The sequence below is a fragment of the Chionomys nivalis genome, chromosome 23, assembly GCF_950005125.1.
Source record: "Chionomys nivalis chromosome 23, mChiNiv1.1, whole genome shotgun sequence".
NCBI classification, from domain to species: domain Eukaryota; kingdom Metazoa; phylum Chordata; class Mammalia; order Rodentia; family Cricetidae; genus Chionomys; species Chionomys nivalis.
In genome coordinates this window covers 24,397,076-24,413,158 of record NC_080108.1, presented here as the reverse complement: position 1 = coordinate 24,413,158, position 16,083 = coordinate 24,397,076, and the positions used below count along the sequence as shown (strand labels likewise).

Sequence of the window (16,083 nt, the reverse complement as noted above, 5' to 3'; positions counted from 1 at the left end):
AACAAGGTCTTAAATCACACAGAGCAAAAAGACTTCCTTTTATGGGCAGCGCTGGAAGGACGGAGTCTGGAATGACTTAAAGGAGGCATCACATGACTTGTTTGTGCTGATGTCACGGCATCCTTGCTCTGCTGGTGGCACCTCCTCAGCCCCCACCCCCACCCCTGGCCACAGGGCCTGGAGCCAGACATATCTCATGTTCTTGCCCCCAATTGCACTTTTCTATTCAGGGATAAGCCTGTCAGCCAGAGAGGAAACTGCAGCCCAGCCACAGAGATGAGTTCCTTGTATTTATGTCCCATTTTGATTAATTTTGGGGGAAATGATAGGGACATGGGAGAACCGGCTTCTCTGCCCCCTAACCAGAATAGGCCAGTATGCTACCTGCCTGCAGTGGATGCAAACCAAGCCATCCCATGAGATCTGGCTGTCTGTGGACTGCCAGAAGAGGGCAGTCTCCTGTTGGGACCATGGTTACTCTTGTTCAGGTAACTAAAGCATAGCTATATTGTTCGACAGAGAGCCTCATTCCTCCTCCATCTCACTAGTTGTGTGACTTTAGGCAAATTATGAAATATTTTGGTTGGTCCTTTCTCCTTATATATACAGTGAGGTGGTTATAATTTTATCTCTGCCTCTTGAGAACTAATGTGGCCCCCGTGCCCAAAGCTCTTACTTACCTGCAACCTGGCATGTACCACCAGGACTATCATTTGGCCCCATTGACAATAACTAGTTGGCCTTGTCTTTGGTCTAGTTTGTTCTCCTCTGACACAAGAATTGGACATTTTACTGGATGTTTTTTTTTTTTCATCCCCAGAGGGATAGATGGTAAATATTGTAGGGCTGTAAGCTAAACAGCCTTTGTTTTAACTACTCAATCTACAGCATAATTTAAAACCAGCGACAGATAGAGCTGGGGTGGCGGTGCACCTTTAATCCCAGGCAGAGATAGGTGGATTGCTGTGAGTTCAAGGCCAGTCTGATGTACGGAACAAGTTTCTGGACAGCCAGAGCTACACAGAGAGACCCTGTCTCAAATAAATAAATAAACAAACAAACAATCAAAAACAGCCACAGGTGATATATCACCAGCTGTGTTCCAGTAGAATTCAATTTACAAAAACAGGCTTCAGGCTACATCTGGCCTGGCTGTAATTGGCTTCCCCCTGGACCTCTAGACTGCTTAAGACGACCTCCAGCTCACCTTTGTCCACCCTCTCTTAAGGTCAGTGCCCTCCAGCTGACCTGACTTGCCCTGGGACTTCTGAGGTAGCTGGCCAGATGGGCAGTAGTGCCTTTTTCTCCATGGGCCACTTTATACCTACCTGTGGCTGCTTCTGCATGGGTTTTCCCCTCTGGGATTATTTGCAAGACCTATTGTAGCCGGGCGGTGGTGGCGCACGCCTTTAATCCCAGCACTCGGGAGGCAGAGGCAGGCGGATCTCTGTGAGTTCGAGAGCAGCCTGGTCTACAAGAGCTAGTTCCTGGACAGGCTCCAAAACCACAGAGAAACCCTGTCTCGAAAAACCAAAAAAAAAAAAAAAAAAAAAAAAGACCTAAAAAAGTGACCTGGGATTCCATCGATCAGCCTGACGCAATGCTAGAGGCCAGTTTGGGATTCTGTGAGATTCCTGTGTATGTAAAGTTTCGTTTGGTGGATCTTAGTCATCTGTTGAGGCAGGGGTTTTAAACTAAAACAGAATTTCCTTCAGGGACAGAGGTAGAAGGTACTTTGGTCTTCTGCTCCTGTGGATGAAGGCTGGTTGGTGACCTCTGCTCAGGAGTGTGACCACCCCTGTACTTACTCTCTCCGTGTCCTGTCCATCTGGCAAAGCTTGGGTGCAGCAGTCTCAATATCTTGGGTACCAGAACCCTAACTTGACTAGGGGCGTCAAGGGAATGAAGAAAGGACACGTACATGGATGTCAAGAAGCTGGGTTGGGTGGACTGGGCGTGTTTTATACAGATAAACAAGAAAGCAGGGTTAGTGCATACAGCCAAACAAGGAGGCAGGTTTAGTTTATCTCTGTAGGAGCCATCTCTGCAGGGAAGCAGTCTTCAGGTCATAAATACCCAGCGGGAGAAAGTGACAGTACTGTCTGCACATCTACACACACTGTCAGCGTTTGCACTCAGACCTCAGGAAGGCTTTATCATCTCTGAGCACCTCTTGTAGAACTGGGGCATTGGGATCGTGTCAGCAGTACACCCTAATTCAGGACTCCACTTGCTCCCGGCTTCCTCTGCTCTCCATACCCAGGCCTTTCCTGGTCAGGGTGGTGGCTGCAGGAGCAGCCTCCTCGTCTGTCATGGATGGCTGCTGGTCCATGTGACTCGAGGCTTTGTGGAGGTTTGTGACCTGTGGGAGAGATGGAGGCACAGCACGAGCTCCCTGTATCCTTACCTTGGCCTTGCGTGTAGAAGAAACTCGTGCTCTGGGCTTTCCCTGACTTGTTGGCATCTGACTTGAGGTTTCTATTAGGACTCTCCTTGGGGGCAGCCTAGAACTTGTGGGCAGGGCTCTGCCTTCATGAGGCTTGGAATAAACAGGTGCTGGCTTGAGATAGCAAGCTTGGGATGTGTGGTCCTTTGTCTGGCACCCCTGCCACCTCCTTCCTGAGGTGACTGCCAGGGGTCCTCTAGTGCCAGGAAGAAGCTTAGAAATATCTTAGGTAGGGGTGCAGAGGATGATGGGTGTCAGAGAAGCTGTGGTCCTCATTAGTGGGAAATGGGGCTTCCTGATTCTAGTTCTGGAACCATGGCTGGAAGAGGTGCTTCAGACAGAAAGGAAGTTGTTGTATGTCTTAGCATCACCACCATTAATACGACCCTGTCACGGTAGACTCTGCGTGAACCAAAACTTGAAGTGAGCTTGGATTTGGCACCGTGGCTGGGCCTACGTTCTGAGGAAGATACATGGCAGGATGCCAGAGGCATCCAGATGAGAAGCCGGGGGTGCAGAGGTGGTACAACTGTCTGGCCTGTTCTGATCTCAACAAGAAGCCTCTTGCATCTCATGCCCTTTCTTTCTCACCCTTAGGTTTGAACTGATGCGCATGTGCTGGCAGTACAACCCTAAGATGCGGCCCTCCTTCCTGGAGATCATTGGCAGCATCAAGGACGAGATGGAGCCCAGCTTTCAGGAGGTCTCCTTCTACTACAGCGAGGAGAACAAGCCTCCTGAGCCGGAGGAGTTGGAGCTGGAGCCCGAGAACATGGAGAGTGTACCGCTGGACCCCTCGGCCTCCTCCGCCTCCCTGCCTCTGCCTGAAAGACACTCAGGACACAAGGCCGAGAATGGCCCGGGCCCAGGAGTACTGGTTCTCCGCGCCAGTTTCGATGAGAGACAGCCTTACGCTCACATGAACGGGGGACGCGCCAATGAGAGGGCTTTGCCTCTGCCCCAGTCTTCGACCTGCTGATCCTCAGACACCGAAGCACGTGCAGACAGTGACGTGTGTGCCCACTCGGTGGGCAGGGAAAGCAGGTTGTAACAATCTATTCACAAGCCTCCTGTACCTCAGTGGATCTTCAGAACTGCCATTGCTGCCCACGGGAGAAGGCTTCTCTGCAGTAAACACATTTGGGACCTTCCTTTTTTCAATATGCAAGCAGCTTTTTATTTCCCTACCCAAACCCTTAACTGACATGGGCCTCTGCAAACCTTAATGACAACACTTAATAGCAACAGGACACTCGAGAATTGAGTCTCCTCATTCTCTGCCTTTTCTCTCTCTTCTGCCTTCCCTCTCTTTCCTCTCCCTCTCTTCCTCTTCCACTTTTCTCCTTTCTCCTTTTTCTGCTTCACAATGGAAAAATGTTTGCTGAAAGCCCAGCCGGGAAGCCTTTTTTTTAAAAAAAAAAAAAAATCAGATTGACTTAATGGCTGTCCCTGGGGCTCCTCCTCACCCCATACACACCTGCCTGACACCGTAGGTCTTTACAAAAAAAAAAAAAAAAAAAAAAATACAACAAAAAAAATGCACACACTGAGATGGAATTTTTTTACCTGTATCTTTAACCTTTTTAGGGTCATCTGAAATTTTCAAAGGGCCATTGCTCATCCATGGTTGTTAGCATTTTCATGCTGCCAAATTTTGCCAAAATCCTAATTTTTTTTTTCTCGCGTGCACTCCCTGCGCTGATTTCCTTTTGTCCAGAGGCATGGGGTGAAACTTGTCATGGAGTTGATAACAGCATTTGAGAGACACACTGGCGGGCCATGTCTCCGCTGTGCCGCGGTGGGCTCTTCCAGCCCACACCCCCCTGGGTCTCGTTGTTTTGTGACAACTAGGTTATTGTTTGGGAGAACTGGGCCAGATGGGACTTGCCTTCACTGAAGAAGAGGAAGGCTGAGCTGGCTCCCCTCTCCTCCCCCACCCACAGCACCCCAAGAATTTTGGAGGAGACGGTCATGAGTAAGCCTGAAGGTCAGGTTGTGGGTCAAGGTGGTCCTCATGCCAGCCTCCTTCTCCTTCCCCTTCCCCAGGGATGCAGATGCGAAAGGGTTTCAGGGATGCAGCCCAGCCGTTGATGCAGATGTGCAGGGGAGGGATTGAGACACCGTAGCAGCACGAAGCAGCGCGGGCAGTGGATCCAAGTAGTCTAAGCTTTGAGATCGTCTCTGTTACTAGGACTTCTTCATGGTTCTCTCAGTTCTGTGTCAGACCATGAAACATTTGCATACACATCGTCTTTAATGTCACTTTTATAACTTTTTTACGGTTCAGATATTCATCTATATGTCTGTACAGGAAAAAAAAAGCTGCTATTTTTTTTGTTCTTTGTCTTTGTGGATTTAATCTATGAACTTTCAGGTCTCCCCCCTTCTTCCTTTGCGCTCACTCCGGGAACCTTCCTGTGCTCTGTACTAGAGTGTGATTTCCCTGCCTCTCTTCCAGTGACTGATGCTTCTAGAACATAATTTGCCATGAACTGTTGGATGCCTTTTTATAAATACATCTCCCTTCCCCCGCTCCCTGCAGCCCCTTTCATTATCTTCTAACCCATAGGTTCTGTGGGCGCAGTGCTGGTAAGGGACCGAGGAGGAGGGAGACCAGGACCCAGCTACTGCTGGGCCCTACTCTCATTCCCACACCTCCCTGCACACAACATTGGAGTCTGTTAACCCTGCAAGACATGCCTCAAACTCAGGTCAGAATCAGAAAGGTCAAAAATCTCACACATCCTGGGTTAGTGTTTATAGTTCCCATTGTTGAAAGTCACGCCTTTGACGTCACTCTTTGTTGTTTCGGTTGTGACACACACATAAATAAATACATATATTCATTTTGGGATACAAGAGCAGTTTTAACTGCAGACAGTAGGCATTTGAATTATTATTTTTTTATGGATATTTAATTCTTCTGTCACACACACAAACACACACAAAACAGAAACAGCTGCCGAGTCCCCAGGGCACAGCAGAGCGTGGCCTAGTGGCCCTTCTGCCATCACCCTCGCCAGACCAACCTACCTGTCTTTAGAACCAGAATGTCTGAATGGGTGGCCTCCGTGTGAGCAAGGTGCAGGGTACCAACACCCCATGGCCAGAAGCAGCAGCCTCAGTGGCCTTCTGGAGTCCATCCCCAGGTCCGAAGGCCTGAGGGCAGGTGGAGCAGAGCTGACCCCATGGTAGCCCTGGAGTCCTTTGCTGATCTTTCATCGCCGAAATGGCAGACCTCTGGGCTAGGGGTCTTGTTTAGTTTTAACATTTCTTACCAGAGTGGCGACAGCTTGAGAGTTGCTTCTGGGATGGGAATATTTAAGTTAGGAGTAAGAAGAAGCTGGAAGAGAATGACTGTTGTTGCGACTGGAGATTAAGTACAGAAAAGAAAGCTCCCGGTTCTCTGGCTCGTCTGTAGTTCAGGCTCACAGCTCTCACTAGCCTCTGCCCCACAGTGTTTCCCCCTAACAAGAGAGAGAGAGAGAGAGAGAGAGAGAGAGAGAGAGAGAGAGAGAGAGAGAGAGAGAGAGAGAGAGAGAGAAAAGGAGAAAAAAGTTTATAAAGAAGGTATTACACGTAGAAGTTTTAATTTATTTTGTGATGCCTGTTTTAATCACTGTAGAGAAGCCCCCATTATAAATTTAAATACTGAGGAAAAGAGGTATGTGTGTGTGCGTGCGTGCCAGAGTGTGTGTGCATGCGTGCAGACGCGCGCACTTTGGATGGGACAGTTTTTGTTTCGGGGGGTGTTTTGTTTTTCAAACATTTATCTACCTCACACTTATTTTTCATGTGTGTATATATTTAAAAAATACATCTCACACTTCTCAGTACCGACAGTAGGCCAATGATACTGGTAACCTCATACACACCACAGGCCACATACCCGGGGGAAAGAGAGGTCAGGCTGGATTCTGGGGTCAAAGCAACACTAACTCACTCAGCCTCCCCCACTCCTGTCCAAAAGCTCACCTTTCCTGGGGCATCTTTGGTTTATTTTTTTGTTTTTGTTTTTTGTCACCTGGCTTCCTCAGAGGTTTCCCTGCTTCCAACCCAGCACCCCACATGAGCCCAGAGCACACCAGTGGAGGGATCCCTTGCCCATCCTCAGTTGCCTGACTTCAGAACGTTATAGCAATCGAACGACCGACATCTATCACCCCCAAGAGAGGAGGTAGTCCCAGATTTTTGAGGGCTGAGGCACCCACACATAGTTTGTTGCAGAGTCCCAGTGTGTGTGCATGTCGGGTGCCCCGTTGGCCCCCTCTGCTGCTCTGTCGAGGCCTACACCGTGGCAGGAGCATGCCACCATTGCTGTCTTGCATTGGTTTCTCTCAGAGGTACAGCCCTGTCAGCCGTTGGAGAGCCCTGCCCTTAACCCTGCTTCTGAAAGAAGGCCAGTATGATAAAGGGGGCAGGACCAAGTCTGCACCCCCTGCAGGCTGCTGTACTTTCCTCTTCCTCCCTGCCCTCCCCCCCCCCCAGGGCTATACAAGGCCTGACCAAACCTCCTCGAGGCTGGACAGCCAGTGGTTGGCACTCAGCCTTCCCTGTGCATTGCCTCTGTCCATCCCATCATTTTGCTGCTCATTGGGGTGGACGGTGCACTCCTCAATTCCAGCAGCTGCTCTCTCAGGCCCTGGGGACTTCAGCTGGGAAACGCAGTGGGTGATGCTTCCCCAGTGTGGAGAACTGCCTAACAGTTGAGTAAAGTTCAGAGTCCTTTTCCTCCTGCCGGAATGCTGGGAGATACTGTTTGATCAGGGTTTCCTCTTCTCCACTAGGGCATCCCATGGTATAGTGGCCTCTCCTCTTTTGCACACACCTGCCAATTTCCACAACTGGATTTCTACAGATCATTCAGCTGGTTTTAAGGGTTATTTTTTGTTTTGTTTTGTTTTTAATTGTCTAAATTGTTGGTGGTGTTTTATGTAGATTTTTTTTTCTTTTAAGTAGAGAGAAAACACTTAACAGTGTAGTACCCACCATAACATGCCCCAGAAACACTTCAGTAAAAGAAAAGTCTGTTTGTATGATGGTACAGTCAGTTTGCTGGACCTACTCACCCACCTTGACTGTTGTAAGGCATCATGTATCCACAGTTCTAGCCTAATTTCATGCTGATTTTTCCTGCCTCTTCCTGATGTTTCTCTTTATATGCTCCAAGTAATCTTACCAAGCTGGGTTGTGGCCTTTTTCATGCAACCTCCTTTTCTGGCAGCAGCTCCCACTGCTTGAAGTAACGTGAACCACTGAGGCGCGTCACTGCGGTGACGTGAACATTAAGGTCTTCTCCCACACGGCCCTTCCTTGAGGCAGCAGGAGCTGAGTTGTGGAGACACAGTCGAACCTGAGCTGTGTGAGACCCACACTATCCCATCTCCTTTCAGGAATGTCAATATCGTTTGACTCTTAGTCGGAAGGAGGCTTTTTCCTGGAACATAGAAGACTGTTGAAGGCCATCGTTGGCCTCTCCTTATGACAATTCAATGGTAGGAAAAGCAGCTTCCTAAGATAGATGGCGATCATTGTGAAATGAGCAGATGGCTGAGTGTTTGGTATGCAGTAGTGTTCTTTGGATGGGCTAACAGATGGATGAGCTCTGTATGATGCCAAGTTCTAAGCCAATGTGTGCTCCCGGAGCCTCTTTTTTAACAGCCCGCCTCTGTTAGCAGTGGCTGTACCTGAAGCAAGCAGGCTGTTGTGGCAAGGTCACGCTAAGCTCAGATGGGTGAGAAGGCTAGGATGCTTACCCAAGGTCCTCTGTTGTCATCGTTGGGTCCTCTCAGAATGGCCACACAGTGTTGAAGGTAATTCCTTTCCTACACATTGGCATCCTGCAGGTGACAATTCCACCCTGTTGATATGTTTGGCCCTTTTTAACAGTAATGAATTTATGGTTTGGGTTTTTTGTTTGTTTGTTTTTTGTTTTTGCTTTTGTGTTTGTCTGATGTCTTCATTTCCTGGGCTAAGCAGCAGCATTGGGAAACCTGGACCAGAGAGATCCACTCCTTACGAACCAGTGATGGTCAAACTTGATCACTCCACTCTGAACTAGGTGGTGTTACAAATTGAGAACTTCAAGACAGGATGTTTGTTTAAAGTGAACCTCTTGCCAGAGGTGCTGAAGATACAAACCTTGAACAGGTCAGGCGTCTTCGCTTAAGGCCTCCGGCTTTGAAAACCGGTTGGTTATTTAGAGAAACAAACATTCCTTGATGGAATGATGGGATGACCGGGCAGTAGGAAGCGGTAGGAACTGGGACCATGACATGAAGAGACTTGCTGACAGCGTACAGGGCTTAGAAGAAGCATGAATCGTATTTGGACGTGATGATTTCTGAAGGCCTGAGACCACATTGAGGCTGTGGAGTCATCGTGGGCATTTGGTTTCAGAGAATAAACTTAGCATCCTGCTCTGGAAACTTCTCGCAGAACTCAGACTCCATCACGCTCACCCGTTGGGTTGTCCGTCTGGGGCATGCTAGGGATTTATTTTGTTTTGTTTATGTGAGAACTTCATAATCACTGATTTGTGTGTCCACGTGTGTCTGCATCTTTCCAGTAAACATCGTTTTTAAATTAGTCACTCATTTTCGTTTCCAATCGGGCTTCTAAGTCCAGTAGATTACGGGTAGTCAGTTGACGAAGATCTGGTTTACAAGAACTAATTAATGTTTCATTGCATTTTTGTAAGAACATAGAATAATTTTATAAAATGTTTGTAGTTTATAATTGCCGGAAATAATTTAAAAACACTTTTTTTCCCTCTGTGTGTGCAAATATGTGTTTATGGTCTTTGTTTTTTTTTGTTTTTTTTTTTGACACTTGTTCACTAGCTAGCTTTACAATATGCCAAAAAAAATACCAAAAAAAAATTTTTTTTAATTCCCCCACCCCCACCCTGAGTCCAAGTGGTGGTTCACCCTCTTTCCCACATGCTATGTGCTCTAGTTTAAAAGAAAAAAAAAAAAAGGAATGACAGTGGTTTTTAAAGTACTTCTGTATTCTTCAGTATCTTGGTCATCTTTTTCTGATCGTGTCGCTGTGGAGTGTAGCATCCTGAACAATTTGAAAGTACCGAAAGCCCTGCTGGCCGTGAAGTAGCAGTATGTGATCACCCAGCAGTGTGGCATGGTGTTCACGGTGGCATCTGACTCACATGGCTGGTATTTGTTCTAGCTCTGCAATTCCATGGAGATGGGGGGGCTTCCGGACACAGAAGGCTCAGCCCATTGGCTCATGTGCCTCAGAGCCCTGTGATGGCTGTGCCTGCTTGTATTTAAGGCTGGATGCTGAAGATACATTTTCCAATACAGAGCAAACAACAGAAACCACAACATGCCCCCCACCATTTTTTTAAGAGTTAAAATCCACTTTTTTTTGACTCCCACTGCATTATTGGCCATGTCTCTGCAGTTCCAGAAGATAGCACTGCTGGAAACAGCTGGAATTGTCTAACTCTACAGGAAAAGGGTCTGGGAACCATATGTGGGCTTGGATTGGATTGGTTTTTCAGTTTCACTCGGATGTTGGGCATTGTGCAGACATGTACACAGGTGGGACAGATACCTGCCTGGTGACATCACCTGTCTGCCTCCTAAGCCAGTGAGGTTGGGTGAGAGGTTTGCCAGGATTTGTCTACCTCTGGGTTTAAAAAAAAAAAAAAAATCAAAAGGCGTGATGGAACCGATGCATTGCCAATAATGTATTTCTGAGTTTTCTTGTTAAAAACTTTTCTTAAAAAAGAAAAAAAAAGTTTTAAAAAGATAACAATATGGCCAATTTGTTACATAAAATAACTTTCTGTGTATAAATTATTCCTAAAAAAGCCCTCTGTTTATATTTAAAAGAAAATCAGTAGATGAAAAAAATTCAATGTTTTTGTATATTCTGTTGTAAGAATTTATTCCTGTTACTGCGACATACTCGGGATTCTTTACATTATGAAAAAAAAGAAACTTTGTCTATTTTGAATGGCTGAAGCTAAGGCCACTTGCGTTTCTTATTACTCTGCTTTTTTCTAGTAGTTAAAGTACCACATGGGTTAAGTTAAATAAAAGAATTCTGTATGCACCTTTGTCTCCAAGTTTGTCTCCACTCTGCTCAGGAGAGAGCCACCGCTTCATCGGGAAGCTGAACTTCTCGTGGCATGTGTGTTCACACGTGTCACGAGGAAATGGTTAGCGTGAAAGCATTGCGAGTCTCTGACAGCTGAGCTTCTCTGAATGTAAATTGCTGTTGAGCTTGGAGCAGCTACTGGCTCCCCATTAAATCAGCTAGAAGAACATTAGAATACATAAATTGCGGTTTTCAGTCCTGGTTTCTAGGCGCTTCTCCTAGACCTGCCATTGACAGAGGCCATTGTTTGCTGTGAGTGATTCTGGGGTGGGGGTTGCCAAAGACTTAAAATACCTGCATTCCCGTGTCTTTGGTAATACTTCACAGTTGGCATGCCTTGGTGCTGAAGAGAACCAGAAACGGTGTGCCAGGCTGCAAGGTGACATGACATGATAGTCCATTTTTCGCCTATGAATGGTAATCCGGCTTCCCCACAGGGATTCTGAAATACTGACTTGGTCTTCTTTGTTCCTGGGAAGTTGGAGGGTGCTTATGGTTGGAAAATGAAGCAAGCTATACATTCTAGACTCAGACCAAAAGCTTAAACCCACTTTTGGGAGGGTGAGCCCCTCTCACCAAATGCCCATTATGGGAAGCTACTCACAGTGACAGAAGCTGGGCACCAGTTGGAGAACTGAGTGGTAAGGTGCAGGCCGTAGAGCAAAGGTAGAGGCGACTCCAACCTAGTGAGTCCCACGAGTGTGTGGATGTATAATCAAGATGTCATTCTGCAAGAGCACATCCTGGTACCGTCTGGCATTGTCCTGGAGTTCCTGCTTACCAAATGCTCAGGGAGTTTCCTTTGGTCACTATGGAGGTCACGATTCCCCTGGGTGTCACACACACCCGGTGCTATGCCTGCAGCTTGCCGCTGTGTGCCTTCGAATAAGCCTGCCTAGCCAGAGGCAGCTGCTGCTAAGGATGAAAGTAGGACCTTTAAAAGTCAGATCCTCTCCCTCCCTTCTGAGTCACCTGTTGAGCAGGTGACTATTTATTCCCACAGGTTCAGATACCTCTGTTGACAATAGAACAAAATACCCGAGGTGGGCACATTTCTAAAGAAGCTCCGCTCTGGTGAAGACATCATAGCAAAAGGAGGTCATCACTATCAGAACAAGCCAGGGAGCAATTCAGAGGCCTGCAGGCTCTTCCAACACAAGGTTCCCTCAAGAATATTTAACTTCCCAGGGCAACTAGCCTAAGGGCTTCCCACCAGCCCCACCTCATAAAGGTCCTAAACCTTTCCTAAACCTTTGCGTGCTGGGGGGGGGGGGGGGGGGAAGATAAGCTTTCAACACATGAACCCTTAGGAAATTACCTTAAAACTATATCCTCAAGTCACAAGTTGAGAGCCCACACTTGGGTGTTTCTGTGCGTGTGTGTGTGTGTTTGTACTAGTGTGTTGCTGTGATATGTTATCATGCACCCCTTTCCTGGGTATTCACAACCTGCAAAGGCGGGACTTTTTCTTAGTCTGGTTGCTAGACAAACACAGTCATGCTCCAAACCTCCCAGCTGTTAAGTGATCAATGCAGCCTCTTTACACTATGCCTAATGAAACGTGCAGCACAGCAGCCTTTCCCACCCAGGGTCCAAACAGTTCATCTAAAGGAGGCATCCCCCCGCTGCTTCCCTTCGGCTGTGATTTTTTGAGTCTGGACTTCACTTTTTCCCAGCCTTTCTTGGATGAAGACTTGCAAGGCTTTGCCCAGAATGCTGTTCCTAGGCCCTGGCGCATGAGCGGCCTCCCAGGCCCACTGCCTCTCCAGGCATCAGATCATGGTGAGCCTCCTTCTCACCTCCTTGAAATCCACAGGCAGCTGCGGAGTTCGCAGTTCTATGTTAAGTGTCCACCCCAAGCCCAGTCTAGAGAGCTCCTGAAAAACACAGCTGGAGGCCTTGCCTCAGTTGCATGTACACAAGGGAGCCCTGGGCCTCAATCCTGCCCCCCTTGCGTGGAGGAACTCACAGTGACTGGGACCAGGAGAAGAGCCCCAGCTCACTCAGCACTTGCGGAAACGGGGCACCCTAGGGAGACACATCTGAACAAACCATGTTTGCAGAGCTGAGGTCTGTGGACTAAGAGGATCCAGAGGGAGAGGCTGGGAACACACACGCCAGCAGAAGTAGCTAGGAGAGCAGAAGGAAGCACAAGGGCCATTGGGAAATTGGAATGACGTGCTGCACTCAGCAGCTGACAGGTGTCTTGTCACAAGACAAATCATCCAGCACCCCTGGTGCTAATCCAAGCTCCAACTGTCCAGTGTAACCCGAGAAGGCTCTTGCCATCTCTACCAATAGTACATCAGGGACAGTTCACCCCATGAAGGATGGGAATTGAAACTTGAGAAGACTACAGATGTCCAATGGAATGCTGAGTCAGGTGTGGACTCCTTCTCTAGGACAATAGGGACCATGGGAGGATTGTGGTCGGGAAGCCAAGAACTTAGAGCTACCTCTTAAGCAAATGGAGGAAGGGTAGAAGTGGGGTGGGGATGTCTCGGGGTCAATTTGAAGTATCTGAGGGGAGCTGGTCCCTTGACTTTGTATGCCTGGAATTGACGGAGAGGTCATTGTGGAGAAAAGATCTCAGCAGCAGCAAAAGCTGTGGGGTTTTTTTAGATGGATGCTTTTAGAGAGGACAAGAAAGGAAGGAGAAAGAGGGAAGAAGGAAGGAATGGGGGGGGAGGAGAGGGGAGGGAAGGGGAGGCAGTGAAGGATGTGGGCATCCCCCTTCTAGGGAGAGTAGGAATAGGTGGGCTGGAAGAAAGAGAACCAGAAGTTTGAGATCTTAAAAGTGCGTGCTTGCTGTTTGTCAAAGTTCAACCAGGAACACAAGCCCAGGACTTGTGTTTTAAGTTCTGTCTATGCAGTTCCTGAACTCCTTTCATGGCACTTTCAGGCAGCCTTCTGGGTAAGAAGGGCTCCCACAGATCCCAGGTCCCTCTCTGGGCTCTGAGGAGGTAGCCCTCGGAGGCAGATGGGTGACCCGTCTGTCTGTGCTGATCTTCTCTGAGGATGACGTACATCTAGACAATGGTTGGGTCCTCCCGACCCTCGGCTTCCCTGCCTGCGCTACACAGTCACAAGACCTCCTCACGGGGTTGCCATGAAAGTTAGGCAAGGATGCACACACAGTTGGAGGGCCACTCGGAGGAAGATACTCTTTGGATCCTAGAGTTTGCCCAGCAAAAGAATGTTCTGGAGCAGGAACTACATGATTTGAAGATGCAAAAAGATCCTCCTCCTTGCGTCCTTCCTTCCTCTCTCCCCTTCCCTCTTTCTCTTCTTTTCATCCTTCGTTCCTTTCTTCACACGATTCTTACCTCTCCTTCCCTTCCCCCTTTTCTCTCTCCCTTTCCCTTCATCCTGTCCCCACTTGTCATGTGGTCGCTGTGTACGATCTAATAGTCCAGTGATTATCCTGGCTGCTTGACTTTACAAATGGGAGTAACAGTGAGAGAGTGATCATGGGTCTTCTTGCCTGAGGGGAAAGATACCTAAAGGCCGTCAGGTATCACGGAGACCCTGGTCCGGCTTCCAGCATCATCCAAGCTGAAGGCTTGTGAAGGGTGCAGCGAAAGCCAGACCTCGGAGAACTTGCCAGGCAGATGGGGAAGAAGCATCAAAGAGACAAGAATAAGGCAGGGGCTGAATGTTGGAGCAGCTTGCCCAGCCCAGCATGTGCAAAGTCTTGGGTTCCATTCCCAGCACTGAAAGAATTAAAGGGGAACTGGCAGAAGGAGGAGGGGAAATACAGGCTAGCCACTGCTGGATGCAGCCCTTACAATGACCTTACAAAGACTTCTGAAGCAGACCTCCTCTGAGACGGGATCAGTAAAACAAGTTAGGCTCACAAATTGTTCCTTGAAACCATGGATGGAGATGGAAGCATGCTGGCATGGCCAGCCCTGGGCCATGTATAGCTCATTCCCTGCTATACTTGGTAAGATACTTACAGCCATATAATGTATCATTTTTCTGAGTTAACAAATAGTCCGGTCATCATCCTCTACTACCCCTGGAGGACCCTTGGCACTCTGTTAGGCATCTCCCCATAGCCTCGGGAAGAGTAGATACCAGCCTCATTCTACACAGGAGGCAACCAAAGTCCACAGAGACACAATTAAGTGGAAGGAGTTGCAGGAAGCAGTGCCGAAAGACACACAGACAGAAGCCCAGGGAATCCCCGAGGGCCGTCTGCAGCCCTTATCCCTGTCTTGAGAAATCCGGGGGTGCTGGTTAAAAGCGACTCTGCCTGAGCAGATGTCAAGTTCCGTCCTCCACACACGATGCTTGCCCCAGTCCTTTCCCAGTAACCTTTATGTGATTCTTCCAAACTGCTGGATCAGCCTTTTCTGGAAGATACAGGAATGAATGTCAGTCTCCAAATATTTTTGATCATGTGCCCCATTAATCAAACTGTTTGCCATGGCATGCCAGACTGGATGACACCCATGTCTGGATGACTCAGGGCACCATGGACACTTCACTGTCTCTGCCCTGATGGTCTAGTAGTTCGGGTTCATGGCTCTTACTCAGGGCACATGCTTTGGAGTGTGTGTCTTCGGGCAGATGTCATCTTTAAGGGCTTCCAACTTTCTTAATTCTTTGTTTGAACCAGCAGTCGGCTTGTGCTTGTTGCTATGGTGACTAAGGGGTTCTGCGAGGGCCACAGGAATTGTCACCCCTCATTTCCTTGTGGCTCACATATTCATCTTGTCTCCTCTGTGTGATGTTCTTACAGATCATTTTTTATGAGATGTCTTGATCATAATGTGGGCATTAGCTTAATTAAGACAGAATAGCCTGAGCCTAGCCGGGCGGTGGTGGCGCACGCCTTTAATCCCAGCACTCGGGAGGCTGAGGCAGGTGAATCTCTGTGAGTTCGAGACCAGCCTGGTCTACAAGAGCTAGTTCCAGGACAGGCTCCAAAGCCACAGAGAAACCCTGTCTCGAAAAACCAAAAAAAAAAAAAAAAAAAGAATAGCCTGAGCCTGAAACCCATTACCAGGTTGAAATGCTTTATGATAACTGAGAGTGAGTCTAAGAAGGCAAACTTTTATAACACCATCATGTCCCTTCCTCCCAAGGAGGTAAACCCCTCATCCCAAGGATCCCGGGCCTGTCTGAGGACCTATGCAGGTACCAAGCAAGGGGGATGCGATGCTCGTCCCATTCAACACACACTGCTCAAGGTTAAGCTCATATTTTCACAGCCTACCCAGAGACCTTAACATCCAGAGGTGGCTGCTATGGAAAATAGTATTTCTGAGGATGTCGAGAACTCGGCGGTCCTTAATCAATCATGTGACCCAGCACCCGACTTCTAAGTCTGTACCCTGAAACTGAAAGCTTGCATGGTGGCCAAGAGGAACAATCAAAGTGTCCATGAGTGGATTAGCCAAGGAAAACCGGCACAATGGAGTATTAGTCTGCGTTAAAAAGACCCCATCTCGCCGGGCGATGGTGGTGCACGCCTTTAATCCCAGCACTTGGGAGGCAGAGGCAGG

The 16,083-nt window shown here is 48.1% G+C and overlaps 1 protein-coding gene across 1 annotated transcript in view; it reads left to right on the top strand.

Moving 5' to 3' along the window:
* The window catches only part of Igf1r (insulin like growth factor 1 receptor), a 279,154-nt gene extending 268,638 nt beyond the window's left edge, over positions 1–10,516 (top strand). The window contains exon 21 of the mRNA XM_057755916.1: positions 3,044–10,516. Within this exon, the coding sequence (XP_057611899.1) occupies positions 3,044–3,425 (382 nt within the window). The 3' untranslated portion in view covers positions 3,426–10,516. The remainder of the gene's footprint in view (positions 1–3,043) is intronic.
* The last annotated feature ends 5,567 nt before the right edge of the window (positions 10,517–16,083 follow it).